Raw genomic sequence first — 20,384 nt, forward strand, 5'->3', positions numbered from 1 at the left:
CCTTGCCCGCCCACCACCTCCCTTCGGTGCTCCTTCCCCCCCCGCTTTCTTCCATGGCCTTCTGTCTCTTTCACCAATTAACTTCCCAGCTCTTTGCTTCATCCCTCCCCCTCCACGTTTCACCTGTCACCTGGCGTTTCTCTCTCCCCTCCCCAACCTTTAAAATCTACTCCTCAGCATCTTTTCTCCAGTCCTGCCGAAGGGTTTCAGCCCAAAACGTTGACTGTACTTTTTTCCACAGATGCTGCCTGGCCTGCTGAGTTCCTCCAGCATTTTGTGTGTGTTGCAGGGAGTGAATAGGTATAGTCAGCGTGGCTTTGTGCATGGTAGGTCATCTCTAACCAATCTTTTACAGTTTTTTGAGGAAGTTTCCAGGAATATTGATGAAGGCAAGGCGGAGGATGTTGTCTACATGGACTTTAGCAAGGCATTTGTCAAGGTTCCACATGGGAGGCTGGTCCAAAAGATTCAGCCGCTTGGCACTCAGGACGAGGCATCGGCTTTGGGGAAGAAGCCAGAGTGGTGGTAGAGGGTTGCCTCTCTGACTGGAGGCCTGTGACTGGTGGTGTGCCACAGGGATCGGTGCTGGTCCATTGGTGATTGTCATCTGTATCAATGATCTGGATGATACTGTGATTAAATGGATCAGCAAGTTTGTGGATGACACCAAGATTGTGGACGTAGTGGATGCTGAGGAAGACTGTCCACGCTTGCAGGTGGGATCTGGACCAGCTGGAAAAATGGGCTTAAAAATGACAGATGAAATTTAATGCAGACAAGTGTTGCACTTTGGGACAACCAACCAGGGTGAGGCCTAATTTGGAGTATTGAGTGCAGTTTCGGGCACCTACCTACAGGAAAGATATAAATAAGATTGAATGAGTGCAGAAATTACAAGTATGTTGCCGGGACTGTAGGACCTGAGTTATAAGGAAAGGTTGAATGGGTTAGGATTTTATTCCCTAGAACGTAGAAAATTGAGGGGAGAGTTGATAGAGTTATACAGAATTTTGAGGGGTAAATACAAGCAGTGTTTTTCCACTGAGTCTACAAGAAGTAGTCATGGGTTAAGGGTGAAAGATGAAATGTTTCAGGGGAGCATGAAGGTGACCTTCTTCATTCAGAGGGGAGTGAGAGTGTGGAACAAAATGCCAGTGCAAGTGGTGGATGCAGAATTGATTTCAACATTTAGGAGAAATTTGGATGGGTACATGGATGAAAGAGGTATGGAGGGCTATTATCCATCTGCAGATTGATGGGACTAGGCAGAATAATAGAACATAGAATAGTACACACACAGTGCAGGCCCTTCGGCCCACAATATTGTGCTGACCCTTAAACCCTGCCTCCCATATAAGCCCCCACCTTAAATTCCTCCATATACCTGTCTAGTGGTCTCTTAAACTTCACTAGTGTATCTGCCTCCACCACTGACTCAGGCAGTGCATTCCACACACCAAACACTCTCTGAGTAAAAAACCTTCCTCTAATATCCCCCTTGAACTTCCCACCCCTTACCTTAAAGCCATGTCCTCTTGTATTTAGCAGTGGTGCCCTGGGGAAGAGGCGCTGGCTATCCACTCTATCTATTCCTCTTATTATCTTGTACACCTCTATCATGTCTCCTCTCATCCTCCTTCTCTCCAAAGAGTAAAGTCCTAGCTCCCTTAATCTCTGATCATAATGCACACTCTCTAAACCAGACAGCATCCTGGTAAATCTCCTCTGTACCCTTTCCAATGCTTCCACATCCTTCCTATAGTGAGGTGACCAGAACTGGACACAGTACTCCAAGTGTGGCCTAACCAGAGTTTTATAGAGCTGCATCATTACATCGCGACTCTTAAACTCTATCCCTCGACTTATGAAAGCTAACACCCCATAAGCTTTCTTAACTACCCTATCTACCTGTGAGGCAACCTTCAGGGATCTGTGGACATGTACCCCCAGCTCCCTCTGCTCCTCCACACTACCAAGTATCCTGCCATTTACTTTGTACTCTGCCTTGGAGTTTGTCTTTCCAAAGTGTACCACCTCACACTTCTCCGGGTTGAACTCCATCTGCCACTTCTCAGCCCACTTCTGCATCCTATCAATGTCTCTCTGCAAATTTTGACAATCCTCTACACTATCCACAACACCACCAACCTTTGTGTTGTCTGCAAACTTGCCAACCCACCCTTCCACCCCCACATCCAGGTTGTTAATAAAAATCACAAAAAGTAGAGGTCCCAGAACAGATCCTTGTGGGACATCACTAGTCACAACCCTCCAATCTGAATGTACTCCCTCCACCATAATCCTCTGCCTTCTGCAGGCAAGCCATTTCTGAATCCACCTGGCCAAACTTCCCTGGATCCGATGCCTTCTGACTTTCTGAATAAGCCTATTGTGTGGAACCTTGCCAAATACCTTATTAAAATCCATGTAGATCACATCCACGGCACTATCCTCATCTATATGCCTGGTCACCTCCTCAAATAACTCTATCAGACTTGTTAGACACGTTCTGCCCTTCACAAAGCCATGCTGACTGTCCCTGATCAGACCATGATTCTCTAAATGCCCATAGATCCTATCTCTAAGAATCTTTTCCAACAGCTTTCCCACCACAGATGTAAGGCTCACTGCTACCTTTTTTGAACAAGGGGACAACATTCGCCTCCCTCCAATCCTCCGGTACCATTCCCGTGGACAACGAGGACATAAAGATCCTAGCCAGAGGCTCAGCAATCTTTTCTCTCGCCTCGTGGAGCAGCCTGGGGAATATTCCGTCAGGCCCCGGGGACTTATCCGTCCTAATGTATTTTAACAACTCCAACACCTCCTCTCCCTTAATATCAACATGCTCCAGAACATCAACCTCACTCATATTGTCCTCACCGTCAAGTTCCCTCTCATTGGTGAATACCGAAGAGAAGTATTCATTGAGGACCTCGCTCACTTCCACAGCCTCCAGGCACATCTTCCCACCTTTATCTCTAATCGGTCCTACCCTCACTCCTGTCATCCTTTTTTTCTTCACATAATTGAAGAATGCTTTGGGGTTTTCCTTTACCCTACTCGCCAAGGCCTTCTCATGCCCCCTTCTTGCTCTCCTCAGCCCCTTCTTAAGCTCCTTTCTTGCTACCCTATATTCCTCAATAAACCCATCTGATCCTTGCTTCCTAAACCTCATGTATGCTGCCTTCTTCCACCTGACTAGATTTTCCACCTCAGTTGTCACCCATGGTTCCTTCACCCTACCATTCTTTATCTTCCTCACCGGGACAAATTTATCTCTAACATCCTGCAAGAGATCCCTAAACATCGACCACATGTCCATAGTACATTTCCCTGCAAAAATATCATCCTAATTCACACCCACAAGTTCTAGCCTTATAGCCTCATAATTTGCCCTTCCCCAGTTAAAAATTTTCCTGTCCTCTCTGATTCTATCCTTTTCCATGATAATGCTAAAGGGCAGGGAGTGGTGGTCACTGTCCCCCAGATGCTCACCCACTGAGAGATCTGTGACCTGACCCGGTTCGTTACCTAATACTAGATCTAGTATGGCATTTCCCCTAGTCGGCCTGTCAACATACTGTGACAGGAATCCGTCCTGGACACACTTAACAAATTCTGCCCCAACTAAACCATTGGAACTAATCAGGTGCCAATCAATATTAGGGAAGTTAAAGACACCCATGATAATAACCCTGTTATTTTTGCACCTTTCCAAAATCTGCCTCCCAATCTGCTCCTCGGTATCTCTGCTGCTACCAGGGGGCCTATAGAATACCCCCAGTAGAGTAACTGCTCCCTTGCTGTTCCTGACTTCCACCCTTTCACGCCTGTGGCGTCACGATTTCCGAAACTTTGCAGAGCATCAAAGCTTTTTCCAAGTCTAAGTCTTGTTCTCTCAGCAGTCTTTCTCTCAGACCATTATCCAGAATGCCACAAACAATTCATTCTTTAATGAGAAGTCTGTTAGTTCTGCAAACTCGCATGTTTTACTCCGGTGTCTCAACTCAGTAACATATTGATCAATAGTTTCACCAGCTGTCTGCGTACATGTAAAAAATTTATATCGCTCATACATCAGATTATGCTTCGGTATACAAAATGCTTCAAATTTGTCCATTATCTATTTTAACTTTAAATTATCTGCATTTTCAAACATAAATTGCGTCATCACCTATTACGTGGAGTAAAAGCGCAGCTTTCACTTTTTCCAGTTTTCTATCCGCTTCGATTGCCGAAAGATATATTTCAAAACGTTGTTTAAATCTTCCCCAGTTCTCACCTATGTTCCCAGACAATTGAAATGTTGGTGGAGGCTGCAAACCTTCCATTTGTAAACCGGTTAGCAAACACCAAAACAGTTCCGAACTCTTTTTTATCTTCAATTCTCTCGTGTTAGGAAACGTATTATTCTTCCAGACCGACTTCTGACACCATGTTGTGTTCTTTATATTAATACGTACTGTGGGTTAATGCTAGGGTTATTAATAAAGAACCATATTCTGGAAGAAATAGAACTTTTATTTCACAAGTACCACGTTTTTACAAAGCCATGTTCTCAATCATTCTATCATTCCTGCGCATGCTTAGAACTCATGTTCTTACACATCATATCAGCACAATCACAAACAAGAGAAAATCTGGGGGAGCTCAGCATTACTAATCTTCTCCATAGATGCTGCCTGGCCTGCTGAGTTCCTCCAGCATTTTGCGTGTATTGCTTGTTCTACCTCCTCTTGTTCTGGACCTTTCTACCCTTGAGGACATGTTTTGCCCCATTCTTTCTGGGAAGGTAATGATGTCAAACACCTTTGCCCTGGGCAACAATTAGCTTTCACATCAAAAATGTGCCAGACTACTGCCCTTCCCTTCATATTCATTGGCATTGTCATCAATGAGTTCACCACTGTCAGTCACCTGGGGGAGGGTTTAGGGAAAATATTTATGTACAGTACAGAAACTGGTGTTACCTGTGTGTATTGTGGCGATGCAAAAGTTGCTGGAGGATTTGCAAGTGGGAAGAAGTGGAGTGCTATTTGGAAATATGACTTTTTTGAGCATCATTGGGCAAGCAAATCACACATGGACGGTGTGCAAAAGCTCTGGTGAGAAAATCCTTCATTACCCGCTACAGGCCTGCTACAGAGGTTGTGTGAGAGTGCAGATGAACTTGATCAAACCCAGAGGAGATCAAAGTTCTTATTGACAGTGATTTGCTAGCTGTTAAAATGAATACCTCTCTATATAAAATTGACTGTGCACATGTTGTCACTGGGTAAAAAAATGCACAGTACAAGCTTTCTGTGCACACTGGTCATTACAAATTAGAGGGGACATTGGTGGGAAGGCGGGGAGACCTCCAGTGTCCCTGATGCCCTCACCTACAAGATGTGCATCCAGCTGCAGCTTGTAACCCTGCATTTTAAGGGGTTGGAACTTGAAATGGATGAATTGCGGATCATCCAGCAGTTGGAGGGGGTGATAGATGTGACATGAAGAGAGGTGAGTTACACCCAAGGTGTGGGACACAGGAAACTGGGTGAGAGTCGGGAAGGGGAATGATGTTAAATAGCCATCACAGAGTACTCTTGTTGCTATCCCACACAACAACGGGTGGACCACTTTAGAAACTGTTGTGGGGGGGATTACCTGGCAGAGGAAAGCAAAGGGGTGATAGGGGATTCGTTAGTTAGGGGAACAGAACAAGAGGGGACTAATATTCCTAGTGGTAAGGCTTGTTAGTGCCAGTGTGGGGGGAGAGGGTGATATGGTTAAGATAAGTTGGCAGGGGGAAGTGGGAGCCAGAATGACAGAACAGGTAGTGGAGAGGGTGAATTGAATCGAATTGAACTGACTTTATTACATACATCCTTCATATACATGAGGAGTAGAATTGTATGTATCTAATACAGTTGTATCAGCATGACTTAATCAGTCTTATGGCCTGATAGAAGATGATGTCCCAGAGCCTGTTGGTCCTTTTGCTGTGGTACCACTTCCCGGATGGTAGCAGCAGCAACAGTTTGTGGTTGTGGTGAATTGGGTCCCCAACATCATTTGGCCCTTTTTTCACACCTGTCTCTGTACCTCTCTATATAAATTTTTTTTGTTCCTCTAAATTGTACAAGTATGTGAAGAGTAAGAGGATAAGATGTGAAAGAATAGGACCTATCAAGTGTGACAGTGGGAAAATGTGTATGGACCCGGAGGAAATAGCAGAGGTACTTAATGCAAACAACAGGAATTCTGCAGATGCTGGAAATTCAAGCAACATACATCAAAGTTGCTGGTGAACGCAGCAAGCCAGGCAGCATCTATAGGAAGAGGCGCAGTCGACGTTTCAGGCCGAGACCCTTCGTCAGGACTAACTGAAGGAAGAGTGAGTAAGGGATTTCCCTTACTCACTCTTCCTTCAGTTAGTCCTGACGAAGGGTCTCGGCCTGAAACGTCGACTGCGCCTCTTCCTATAGATGCTGCCTGGCTTGCTGCGTTCACTAGCAACTTTGATGTATGTTGTGAGGTACTTAATGAATACTTTGCTTCAGTATTCACTATGGAAAAGGATCTTGGTGATTGTAGTGATGACTCGCAGCAGACTGAAAAGCTTGAGCATGTAGATATTAAGAAAGAGGATGTGCTGGAAGCTTTTGGAAAGCAGCAAGTTGGATAAGTCATCGGGACCAGACGAGATGTATCCCAGCCTACTGTTGGAGGAGAGGGAGGAGATTGCTGAGCCTCTGGCGATGATCTTTGCATCATCAATGGAGACAGGAGAGGTTCCAGAGGATTGGAGGGTTGTGAATGTTCCCTTGTTCAAGAAAGGGAGTAGAGATAGCCCAGGAAATTATAGATCAGTGAGTCTTACTTCAGTGGTTGGTAAGCTGATGGAGAAGGTCCTGAGAAGCAGGATTTATGAACATTTGGAGAGGTATAATATGATTAGGAATAGTCAGCATGGCTTTGTCAAGGGCAGGTCGTGCCTTACGAGCCTGATTGAATCTTTTGAGGATGTGACTAAACACATTGATGAAGGAAGAGCAGTAGATGTAGTGTATATGGATTTCAGCAAGGCATTTGACAAGGTACCCCATGCAAGGCTTATTGAGAAAGTAAGGAGGCATGGGATCCAAGGGGACATTGCTTTGTGGATCCAGAACTGCCTTGCCCACAGAAGGCAAAGAGTGGTTGTAGAGGGGTCATATTCTGCATGGAGGTCGGTCACCAGTGATGTGCCTCAGGTATCTGTTCTGGGACCCCTACTCTTCGTGATTTTTAGAAATGACCTGGATGAGGAGGCGGAGGGATGGGTTAGTAAGTTTTCTGATGACACAAAGGTTGGGGGTGTTGTGGATAGTTTGGAGGACTGTCAGAGTTTACAGCGGGACATTCATAAGATGCAAAACTGGGCTGAGAAGTGGCAGATGGAGTTCAACCTTGAAAAGTGTGCAGTGGTTCATTTTGGTAAGTTAAATATGATGGCAGAATATAGTATTAATGGTAAATCTCTTGGCAGTGTGGAGGATCAGAGGGATCTTGGGGTCCAATTCCACAGGACGCTCAAAGCAGCTGCGCAGGTTGACTCTGTGGTTAAGAAGGCATACAGTGTATTGGCCTTCATCAGTCGTAGAATTGAATTTAGGAGCCGAGAGGTAATGTTGCAGCTATATAGGGCCCTGGTCAGACCCCACTTGGAGTACTGTGCTCAGTTCTGGTCATCTCACTACAGAAAGGATGTGGAAACCATAGAAAGAGTGCAGAGGAGATTTACAAGGATGTTGCCTGGATTGGGGAGCATGCCTTATGAGAATAGGTTGAGTGAACTCGGCCTTTTCTCCTTGGAGCGACGGAGGATGAGAGGTGACCTGATAGAGGTGTACAAGATGATGAGAGGTATTGATTGTGTGGATAGTCAGAGGCTTTTTCCCAGGGCTGAAATGGTTGCCACAAGAGGACACAGGTTTAAGGTGCTGGGGAGTAGGTACAGAGGAGATGTCAGGGGTAAGTTTTTTACTCAGAGAGTGGTGAGTGTGTGGAATGGGCTGCTGGCAATGGTGGTGGAGGTGGATACAATAGGGTCATTTAAGAGACTTTTGGATAAGTAAATGGAGCTTAGAGAAATGGAGGTCTATGGGTAAGCCTAGTAATTTCTAAGGGAGGGAGATGTTCGGCACAACTTTGTGGGCCGAAGGGCCTGTATTGTGCTGTAGGTTTTCTATGTTTCTGTAGCTGTATTAGTATCCCCGACCAGTAATGCCACCCCTCCTCCCCTTCCCCACCTCTCTATCCCTTTTAAAGCACTGAAATCCAGGAATATTGAGAATCCATTCCTGCCCTGCTGCCAAGTCTCTGTAATGGCCACTGGATCATAATTTCACATATGTATCCAAGCTCTCAGTTCATCACCTTTGTTCCTGTTGCTTCTTGCATTAAAGTACATGCACTTTAGCCCTTCTACCTTACTGTCTTTACACCATTTATTCTGCTTCTCTTTCCTCAAAGCCTCTCTGTATGTTAGATCTGGCTTTACTCCATGTACTTCTTCCATTGCTCTATTGCTCCGGGTCCCATCTCCCTTGCAAGTTAGTTTAAACCCTCCCGAACCATGCTAGCAAACCTACCTGCAAGGATATTGCTCCCCCTCGAGTTCAGGTGCAACCCATCCAATCTGTACAGGTCCCACCTTCCCCAGAAGAGATCCCAATGATCCAAAAATCTAAAACTCTGCTCCCTGCACCAACTCCTCAGCCACGCATTCAACTGCCATCTCCTCCAATTCTTACCATCACTGTCACGTAGCACTGGCAGCAATCCTGAGAACGCCACCCTAGAGGTCCTGTTCTTCAGCCTTCTGCCTAGTTCCCGAAACTCACACTTCAGGACCTCATCCCTCTTCCTGCCTATGTCATTGGTCCCAACATATATCACGACTTCTGGTTGCTTTCCCTCTCGTACCAGGATGCCGTGCACCCAGACAGAGACATCCCGGACCCTGGCACCCAGGAGGCAACAAACCATGCGGTTCAGCACATAATGGTTCAGCACAGTCTAGACAGGCCGAATGGACTGTTTCTGTGCTGTAGTGTTCTATGACTCTAAACTATGGAGATTTATAGAGACAGCCCAGCACATCATGGAAACCACCTTCCCCTCCACGGACAGTCTGTATTTCTTACTGCCTTCGTAAAGAAGCCAGCATAATCAAAGACCCCACCAACCCTGGGCATTCTCCCTTCTCCCCTCTCTATCTGGCAGAAGATACAAACGCCTGAAAGCATGTACCACCAGGCTTAAGAACAGCTTCTGCCCGACTGTTGTAAGACTCTTGAAACATTCCCTAGCATGATAAGATGGACACTTGATTTCATGATCTACCTCGTTATGGCCTTGCACTTTATTGTCTGCCTGCACTACCCCTTCTCTGTAGCCTTTACACCTCATTCTGCATTTGGTTATTGTTTTACTTTGTTCTACCCCAACGCACTGAGTAATGATCTGATCTGTATGAACTGTGTACAAGACAGGACTTTTACTGCATCTCAGTACATGTAACAATGACAAATGGATTTATCTTGACCACCCCTCATACCTGCACGTCCCAGTGAACCTCTCACCCCCACATTAATGAAAAATTCATCCATCCTGCCTTAACAATATTCACAGACTCCACATCCATTGGGAGGAAGAATTTCACCTCGTCTCTCCCACAAATGTGCAACTTCTTATTTTTAGAGCAGTGGATGAAGTGCATATGGATTTCAGTAAGGCATTTGATAAGGTTCCTGATGTCAGGCTCATTCAGAAAGTAAGGAGCCATGGGATCCAAGGAGACCCTGCTTTGTGGATCCAGAAATGGCTTGCCCACAGAAGGCAAAGTGTGGTTGTAGATGGTTCATATTCTGCATGGAGGTTGGTGACCAGCGGTGTTCCACAGGGATCTGTTCTGGGACCCCTCCTCTATCTGATTTTTATAAATGATCTGGATGAGGAAGTAGAAAGGTGGTTTAGTAAGTTTGCTGATGACATAAAGGTTGAGGGTGTTGTGGATAGTGTGGAGGGCTGTCAGAGTTTACAGCTGGAAATCAATAGGATGCAGAACTGGGCTGAGAAGTGGCAGATGGAGTTCAACCCAGATAAGTGTGAATTGGTTCATTTCAGTAGCTCAGATTTGAAGGCAGAATATAATATTAATGGTAAGACTCTTGGCAGTGTGGAGGATCAGTGAGATCTTGAGGTCCGAGTTCATAGGACACTCAAAGCTGCTGTGCACGTTGACAGTGTTGTTAAGAAGGTGTATGCTGTGTTGGCCTTCATCAACCGTGGGATTGAGTTCAAGAGCCGTGAGGTCATGTTACAGCTATATAAGACCTTAGTGAGACCCCACTTGGAGTACTGTGTTCAGTTCTGGTCACCTCGCTACAGGAAGGATGTGCATACTACAGAGAGAATGCAGAGGGGATTTATAAGGATGTTGCGTGGATTGGAGAGCATGCCTTATGAGAATAGTTTGAGTGAATTCGGCCTTTTCTCCTTGGAGTGACGGAGGATGAGAGGTGACCTGATTGAGGTGTATAAGATGGTGTAAAGAAATTAACAATCTTATTGAATAGAATATACAGCAGTGGCAAAGTACCAGAAGATCTTTTAAAGACAGTACTCATTGCACTGCCAAAGAAACCAGGTGCAACAGAGTGTGGACAACACAGAACAATTAGCTTAATGAGCCACCTCACAAAAATTCTACTTAGAATCATCATGCTCAGAGTAAGAAACAACATTAAACCAGAGATCAGTGAAGAACAGTGCGGCTTTGTCGAAGGCAAGGGAACATCAAACGCCACATTATTGAAAGGTCAATAGAAGTACAACAAGACCTATACTTCTGTTTCATTGACTACACAAAAGCCTTTGACACAGTGAAACACCAACTCATCATGAAAAAGATTAAAGATATTATATCGACAGAAAAGACCTAAGAATAATCAGGAATCTCTACTGGCAACAAAGTGCAGCCATACGGATAGACAACGAGATTGGTGAATATCAGCTAATAAAGCGAGGAGTCAGACAGGGTTGTGTTCTATCACCAGACCCGTTCTCCTTGTACAGTGAAAACAACCTGAGAACCATACAAGACCTACCTGGAATAAGTATAGGAGGATACAACATTAACAACCTCCTCTATGCGGATGATACAGTACTAATAGCAAACAGTGAAGTAAATTTACAGAATCTAGTATCTACCATCAACACAGAGAGCGAAAGAGTTGGCCTAACCTTAAACAAAAAGAAAACTGAAGTAATGGTAATATCAAAGAAACCTGATATCCCAAACTGTAGGATCGTATTGGGAAATGAAATCCTGAAACAAGTTCACAACTTCAAGTACCTTGGATCATGGGTAATATCTGATGGCAAATGTGAAACAGACATAAAAGCAAGAATAGCAATGGCAAGAACAGCATTTACAGAAATGAGAAACATCCTAACGAACAAGAAAATAGCAATTGACATCCGCCTTAGAACTGTCAGCTGCTACATTCTTCCTATATTGATGTATGGCTGCGAGTCATGGACCATCACAAATGCAATGGAAAAAAGAATCAATACAGCAGAGATGTTCCTCAAAAGAATGCTATGCATATCATATACGGACAGGATAACCAACGAAGTTCTACAGAGAATGAAAACAAAATGTACATTACTTTAAAAAATCAGAAAACTGCAGTCAAAATTCTTTGGACACACCATGCGAAGAGAGACATTAGAACATTTAGTTACAACTGGAAAGCTGGAAGGAAAAAGAAGCAGAGGCAGACAGAGAATGAAAATGACAGATGGAATAACATCACGGATAGAAACGGGGAGGCGGCAACTACAATTCGGAGGGTCAGGGACCGCGATGGATGGAAAGACATGATCGCCCACGCAGAGCGGCAAGGCACCTGAATGAATGAAGATGATGAGAGGCATTGATCGTGTGGATAGCTAGAGGCTTGTTCCCAGGGCTGAAATGGCTAACACGAGGGGCATAGACAATAGACAATAGATGCAGGAGTAGGCCATTCAGCCCTTCGAGCCAGCACCACCATTCACTGTGATCATGGCTGATCATCCACAATCAGTATCCAGTTCCTGCCTTATCCCCATAACCTTTGATTCCGCTATCTTTAAGAGCTCTATCCATCTCTTTCTTGAAAGCATCCAGAGACTTGGCCTCCACAGCCTTCTGGGGCAGAGCATTCCATATATCCACCACTCTCTGGGTGAAAAAGTTTTTCCTCAACTCCGTTCTAAATGGCCTACCCCTTATTCTTAAACTGTGGCCTCTGGTTCTGGACTCACCCATGAGTGGGAACATGCTTCCTGCCTCCAGCGTGTCCAATCCCTTAATAATCTTATATGTTTCAATAAGATCCCCTCTCAGCCTTCTAAATTCCAGAGAAAACAAGCCCAGTCACTCCAATCTTTCGACATATGACAGTCCTGCCATCCCAGGAATTAACCTTGTGAACCTACACTGCACTCCCTCAATAGCAAGATTGTCCTTCCTCAAATCTGGAGACCAAAACTGCACACGGTACTCCAGGTGTGGTCTCACCAGGGTCCTGTACAGCTGCAGAAGGACCTCTTTGCTCTTATACTCAATTCCCCTTGTTATGAAGGCCAGCACGCCATTAGCTTTCTTCACTGCCTGTTGTACTTGCATGCTTGCTTTCAATGACTGATGTACAAGAACACCTAGATCTCGTTGTGCTTCCCCTTTTCCTAACTTGACTCCATTTAGATAATAATCTGCCTTCCTGTTCTTACCACCAAAGTGGATAACCTCACATTTATCCACATTAAACTGCATCTGCCATGCATCTGCCCACTCACCCAGCCTGTCCAAGTCACCCTGCATTCTCATAACATCCTCCTCACATTTCACACTGCCACCCAGCTTTGTGTCATCGGCAAACTTGCTAATGTGACTTTTAATTCCCTCATCTAAATCATTAATATATATTAATGTTTTATGGTGCTTGGAAATAGGTACAAGGGGATGTCAGAGGTAAGTTTTTCCACACAGAGATTGGTGGGTGCGTGGAATGCCCTGCCAGTGACGGTGGTGGAAGTGGATACAATAGGGTCTTTTAAGAGAGTCTTAGACAGGTACATGGTGTTTAGAAAAATAGAGGGCTATGCGCTAGGGAAATTCTAGACAGTTTCTAGAGTAGGTTACATGGTCAGCACAACATTGTGGGCTGAAAGGCCTGTAATGTGCTGTAGATTATGTTCTATCTTCTAATCAAAGCCCTGGATCTCCCACCATATCTCATGAGGAAAGGGTGAGTGAGCACAGTTTTTCTCATAGGAGCAAGAGAGAAAGAGAGAGGGGTATAAGGTGATAAGAGCCATGGATAGAGGGGATAGTCAGAGACTGGGGGGGCGGTGCTTTTTGTCAGGACACCGATAGCTAATACTGGGGACATAATTTTAAGGTAACACTCACAACACGCTGGAGGAACTCAGCAGGTCGGGCAGCATCTGTGGAAAAGATTGGTCAACGTTTCGGGCCGGAACCCTTCAAACGTCGACCGACCTTTTCCACGGATGCCGCCCGACCTGCTGAGTTCCTCCAGCGTGTTGTGAGTGTTGCTTTGACCCCAGCATCTGCAGATTATTTTGTGTTTGTGATAATTTTAAGGTAATTGGAGGAAATAATGGGGGGGGGGGAGAATGTCAGAGATAGGTTTTTTTTTACACAGAGAGAGTGGTAGGTGCATGTTTAGGGTGCGCTGCCAAGGGTGTTTGGTAGAAGCAGATTCTTTCGAGGCATTTTAGAAACTCTAGACACATGGATGATAGAAAAATGGAGGGCTTTGTGGGAGGGAATGGTTAGGTTGGTCTTGAAGGAGGTTAAAAGGTCGTCACAACATTGCGGGCCGAAGGGCCAGTCTTGCTCTATGTTTTGTGTTCTCTGAAACTCCGGGACCAGATGTACACACGCCACCATCTCATCCCTCTTAATTAGTTTGCATTTGCAATGGGTTAGAGTGCGCTCCGGCTAATCTCCGTTTCAATCCCTAGCGGATCCTAATATTAATCGTGTACCTCCAGATAATTACAAATAGTTTAAAGCCCGAGATTAGAGCGGTATGCGGGGCGTTTACCTGCGAACATCCGGAGATTAGATATGGACCGGTATAAACCGTCAGGAGCATGGACTCGGGACCAGAGCCGGCTGACCTCACTTGCATCACCAGCCGCTAGGTCATCTCGCATCTCCACCTCGCCTGTAAACTTCGTTCCGTCTGTGTCCCGGTGAGTGAGTCGGATCCTGGGAATGCAGATTTCTGCCTTCCTGCTGGAAACCTCTGTGAGCAAGGAGACGCAGATCTCCCGGGGGTGGGGTGGTCTTTGGACCGACGGCTTGAAACTGGGGAGGTTTTTTCAGCCGATGGTCTGGGAGGGGGAGACATTGCGAGCCCGTGTTTGCTCGGCACTGGGTTGTCCAAAGCCTCCTGCCTTAGTTTGCTGGTAATTACTCAGTTCGGGCAGTGTGGAACTCCACAGCAGCAAACGGAGGCTTCGCGACGCGCAGGTAAAGCGCCGAATGTAGCCTACGCGCTGCGCCCGTCGAGCTTCCACTATGCACTAAGCGGGTCACCTGTTCCAAACAGGCTGCCCCCCGAGTCGGCGACGTGAGGGCTGGTGTCGGCAGCGATGTGTTACAGCGCGCACACTCTACGTTTGCTGTGCCTCCTCCCGTGTCTGGCCCAGGTGGGTGCCCAGTGCTCCCTGACGCGGCATGTGCTGTACGTGGAAAAGGAAGGGTGCGACTTCTGCGTGGCCATCAACACCACCATCTGCGCCGGGTTCTGCATGTCACAGGTAGGATGCGGGACCATGCGCTGGTGTGGGACGGTGAAAGACTCCCGGTCTCTGACACACCCAAACCCCCGCCCCATCTTTAATTAACGTGGCAATAAATAGACTCATACAAGAGAGAACCAGACTCTTCGGCTCATTCGACGCATTCTGACCAACAACCAATCATCCACAATTATGATTCTTGAGCTATAGAGAAGTGAAGTATTGGGAGTAGTTTTGGGTCTCATTTCTGAGAAAGGATATGCTGGCGCAGGCGAGGAAATATTGGAGGATCTCAGGAATTATAGGGTTAATGTATGAGGAGCTCTGGGATTTCAGAAGATTCACGGGAAGTCATTTAAACGTGTAGAACATTGAAAGGCCTAAACAGAGTGGACGCGGAGACGATGTTTCCTATAGTGGGTGAGTCCGGGACCAGAAAGCACAGCCTCAGAATAGAAAGACGTCCATTTAGAACAGAGATGGGGAGGAATTTCTTTAGCTGGAGGGTGGGGAATCTGTGAAATTCATTGCCACAGACGGCAGTGGAGACCAAGTCATTGGGTATATTTAAAGAGGAGGTTGATGGGTTCTTGATTAGTCAGGGGGTCAAAGGTTAGAGAGAAGGCAGGAAAATGGGGTTGAGAGCGATAATAAGTTAGCCATGATGGAATGGCAGAGAAGACAATGTAGCTGTAGCCTAATTCGGCTCCTATGATTTATGGTTTTATGGAAGGATTAGATTGAGCATGGAGTAGGTTTATGCAGGTCAGCACAATGTTGTGGGCTGAAGGGCCTGTACTGTTCTGAGTTGGTAATTTCTATCTGTACACTAATCCCTTTTATCAGCAGATGATCCATAGCTTTCCCTGTCTTGGAAATTAGGCTGGAGAGGTTGTAGAAAAGATTCACCAAGATGGTATCAGGACTAGGCAGACTGGGACTGTTTTCTGTGCAGCGAGGGAGGCTGAGGGGACGACTGTACAGAAGAGTAGGGGTGGGGGTGCAGGTACAGTAGACAGTCACAGTCTTTAGCCCAAGGTCTACAACCAAAGGGTAGAGGTTCATGGCCAGAGAGATCTGAGGGGCAAGTTTTCACACAGGGTGGTGAGTGGAACGAGCTGCCAGATGAAGTCATAGTTATAGAAATGTACAGTGCAGAAACTGGCCCTTCGGCCCACCTAGTTTGTGCCGAGCCATTGAAACTGCTGACTCCCATCGACCTGCACCGGGACCATTGTCCTCCATACCTCTTCCATCCATGTATCTAGCTAAACTTCTCTTAAATATCAAAGTGGTAAATTACAATTACCATACTGAAAAAGTCACGGATGGGTACATGGTTCGGAAAGGCTTACAGCAGGCGTACTCAAACTTTTTTACCATTAACTGAGAGGTCCGTGTACCCCTGGGTTTAGAGGAATATGGGCTAAACAGTCAAAGGAGACAAGCTCAGGGAGGCATCTGGTTGGAAGGGCCTGTTTCTGAGTGTGACTTTAAGAGCTCATCAAGTTCAAGTTTAAATGTCTTCAGTCATACACACAAATACAGCCGAACAAAACAATGCTTCCTTCGGGGCAAAGGTGCATAACACAATATTGACGGTCATACACAGCACAAGGCGCATATAATTATAACAGTCACAAATGTAGCTCAAGTCCCTGAGTGTCATGGCCTGTCGACTGATGGTGCATGGATCTTGTCTAAGAGCCATGTTCCTGCATGAACAAGCATGCAGTAGTTCCTCATCACACATAGTAGGGAAACAAGATTGAAAGAGTTCAGAGAAAATTTACAAGCATGTTGCCAAGATAGGAGGACTGGAGTTAGAGAGAAAGGTTGAACAGGTTTGGACTTTATTCATTGGAGCACAGGAAAATGAGAGATTTGATAGAGGAATACAAAATTATGAGGGGTATTGACAGGGTAAATTCAAGCAGGCAATTTTTCCACTGAGGTTGGGCGAAGGTAGAAGTTGAGGTCATGGGTCAAGGGTGAAAGGTGAAATGTTTAAGGGGAACCTGAGGGGGAATTTCTTCACTCGGTGGTGAGAGTGTGGAACGAGCTGCCAGTGGAAGTGGTGGGTGTGGGATCAATTTCAACACTTAAGATAATTGAGCAGGTATGTAGGTATGTGGATGGGAGCATGGAGGGTTGTGGTCCAGGTGCGGGTTGATGGGTGGTAAGTTTGGCATGGACTAGATGGGCTGAATGGGCCTGTTTCTGTGCAGCAGTACTCTATGACTATGAGAGAGCATCAGTTATTGTTTCAGCTTGACAACCTGTTGTTAGAGAGAAAATGCATTAGTGTAAAGTTTCAAGACAAGAGAACTAAATTCTAGAAATATCCAAAATGCTTTTGGTAAAGATCTGCTTTAAGGAGAGCGGGGAAGATTTAAAAGGACTTTAAATATCTTTTCCCAAGGATTGAACTGTTTAGTACCAGAGGACATGCATCTAAGATGTGAGGGGGTAATTTCAAAGGAGATGTGAGGGGAAAGTTTTTTTTTACAGAGTGGTGGGAGTCTGGAGTGTACTGTCCTGGGGAAGTGGTAAGGGCAATCTCCTGCTCTGTGCTGTTGTACATTCCATGTGATAGTCGTCCGGAACACGCTGCAGAAGACATGCCAGAGCTGGGCACAATTACTACACTTAAAAAAACACTTGAGCAGGAAAGGCTTGGAGGTATACGGACAAACGAGATTCTGCAGGTGGACACCTCAGTTCCTCAGCCTGGGACCCCCTTTAGCTCAAGGGTTTTGACAAGGGTTGTTGACTGTCCATCTCCCTCCATAAATGCGCCCTGACCTGTTGAGTTCTCCAGCATTTTGTCTGTTGCTTTAATTTCAAGATACAGCATGGTTCCAGCCCAGTGAGAGCCCACGTCACCCAATAGCACTCATGTGACTAATTACCTACTAACCTGTACATCTGTGAACTGGGGGAGGAAACTGGAACTGGGAGGAATCCACACGGCCACAGGGAGAAGGTACAAACTCCTCACGGACGGTGGTGGGAATTGAACTCCAGTTGCTGGCACTGCATGACAATGAGCTAACTATTACACTACTGCGCCACACCATGCTGAGATGAGAATCCTGGTCCGCAGGGAGCAGTTTCTTTGCCGTGTGTGGACATGAGAAACCAGTTTTCAGCTGTTAATCGAATGGTGTTGTGTTGTGTTGTGTTCCAGGATCTCAACATCAAAACCCTTCTGCCAAAGATGGCCCTGACGCAGAGAGTCTGCACCTACCGGGAGATCGACTACATCTCCATCAGGCTGCCGGGATGTCCAGCCAACGTCGACCCCGTTTTCAGGTTTCCAGTGGTCCTGAGCTGTGTGTGCAGCCAGTGCCTGACTGATACCACAGACTGCACCAGTGGCATCGAAGCACCCCTCTACTGCACCAAACCTCAATGGAACATCCCCTCCTCTCGCTCTCCCATCCTCTCCCTCTCGGATAATGCACAGCAGCGGGAAAGTCTTCCTGTTCTTCCTCCCTTCTATTAGATCTTCATTGATCCTCACATACCTCTTCCTCACAATCAGATTCACTTATCACACGAAATACATCATTCGCGCTCACAACCAAAGTATCATACGGGGGTGCTGGGGGCAGCCCACAAGCATCATCATACATTCTAGCACCAACACAGCATGCCCACCACGTTCAGCAAACCACACAAACAACAGCAGCGAAACAAGCCCCTTTCCCACCCACAAGGACAGTCATCCAACCCCAGGCCTCCAGTGGGCTCACGGACATCAAGCCTCCAACTTTCCCAGCAGGCTCACAAACTTGCAGACGCAGGGCTTCAGCCATCAGACCTGGACTTCTGGTCGACCCCAGGATTCACCGGGATCCTGTACTCTGCTGACGTGCTTACCTAGGGGCCTCCTGCCTGCAAGGACCTCTAACCTGGGGGTCCACTAGCCATTGTACTTGCTGGGCTTTGCCTAGAAAGCTTAAGGGCCCAAAATGTCCAACAAAGCCCTTTGATGCACGTCCTCATCTGTCCCTAAATGTTAAGCTTACACTCTGTCCCTTCCCTGCGCTGTAATCCTTTGTTCAACAGAAATCCATCACAGTCATTCTCTGGTGATTGAATGCATACACGACCCCAGCAGCTTTTTAAAAAAAAAGAGCTCAAGAATTTAGCAGCCAACCACTTCGTGTAAAAGTGCTTCCAAACACAAGTCTGACTCAGTAATTGTTGTAAAGCTGCAGCTGCAGACAGTGGCCAGCAGCTGGCAGTGTAGGTCTACTTTTCCCCATCGCTCCATACCCTATTGAGGTACACTGGCAAAGATTTATTGGCGTGTTGTAAAAGTACAAATCATTGGTGCATAAAATTAAAGAGATGAACAATTATTGTATTTAAATCAAGTCCAACTTTAAAGACACTTTATAGATGTTTAATTAATCTTTGGCATTTAATTTGTTAAGCACCAGATTCACCCTGCAAGATCGGTTAGGTTCCATGAGGACTGAATTGTTTGCCTGCCCAATCTTCCTTTAATGATCCTCTGTTGCAACCTTTGTCTCCTGGACTTGAATCCCAAGTGCTGTCTGAGATATTTCAAAATTCCAAAGTTCTGGTTACGCATGCAAGGTTTTCAGAATCTTCCAATAAACGTTTTCAAAAAGCAAATGTTACCGTTACGGTGGGACCCTGATCAGAGCCAATGTCATCATGTGCTGATTAATCTTTGCAATATTTAGCCCCTAAAGTAATGGTGCTGGTTTTAGATTTGGATTAAAAGCCACTCTTTATTATGGAGGACCCACGATGTTCAGCTGGAGATGCAACATTATTTAGCCATTTGCACTGTTTACAGGATGACACTGAGTCAAATTCACCGTCTTCATACGGAGTGTAGCTGCTTCTCAGTTGTCAGATGTGAGATACATAGAACATTGAACACTACTGCACAGCACAGGCCTATCGTCCACCATGTTAGACCATAAGAAACAGGAGTAGAATGAGGTCCTTTGGCCCATCGAGTCTGCTCCGTCATTTCATCATGGCTGATTCATTTCCGTCTCAGCCCCAATCTCCTGCCTTCTCCCTGCATCCCTTCATGCCCTGACTAGTCTAAAATTTATCAACTGCTGCCTTAAATATACCCAGTGACTCGGCCTGTGGCAACAAATTCCACAGATTCACCACTCTCTGGCTGAAGTAATGTTGTGCTGACCTTTTAACCTATTCCAAGATCAATCTAACACTTCCCCCCCACATAGCTCTTGCTTGCTGAATCTTTCCTCACAGTACACGGTGTGTTAGCCTTCATTAGTCAGGAAAATGAGCCCAAGAGCCTCGAGGTAATGTTGCAGCTCTGTAGACCACCCTTGGAGTATTGTGTTCAGTTTGGTTGCGTCATTATAGGAAGGATGTGGAATCTTTAGAAAGGGTTCAAAGGAGATTTACCATGAAACTGCCCGGCTCAGAGAGCATATCTATCAGGACAGATTGAGGGAGCAGGGCTTTTCTCTTTGGAACAAGATGAGATGAGAGGAGACTTT

The 20,384-nt window shown here is 45.9% G+C and overlaps 1 protein-coding gene across 1 annotated transcript; it reads left to right on the forward strand.

The window, feature by feature from the left end:
- Window positions 1-14,709: 14,709 nt before the first annotated feature.
- On the forward strand, window positions 14,710-18,633 carry LOC134352216 (thyrotropin subunit beta-like). The gene is made up of 2 exons (XM_063059510.1): window positions 14,710-14,877; window positions 18,050-18,633. Exons 1-2 carry the CDS (start codon window positions 14,710-14,712, stop codon window positions 18,365-18,367), a joined length of 486 nt encoding a protein of 161 aa, XP_062915580.1. The 3' UTR covers window positions 18,368-18,633.
- Window positions 18,634-20,384: the final 1,751 nt, after the last annotated feature.

The sequence above is a fragment of the Mobula hypostoma genome, chromosome 9, assembly GCF_963921235.1.
Source record: "Mobula hypostoma chromosome 9, sMobHyp1.1, whole genome shotgun sequence".
Lineage (NCBI taxonomy): Eukaryota > Metazoa > Chordata > Chondrichthyes > Myliobatiformes > Myliobatidae > Mobula > Mobula hypostoma.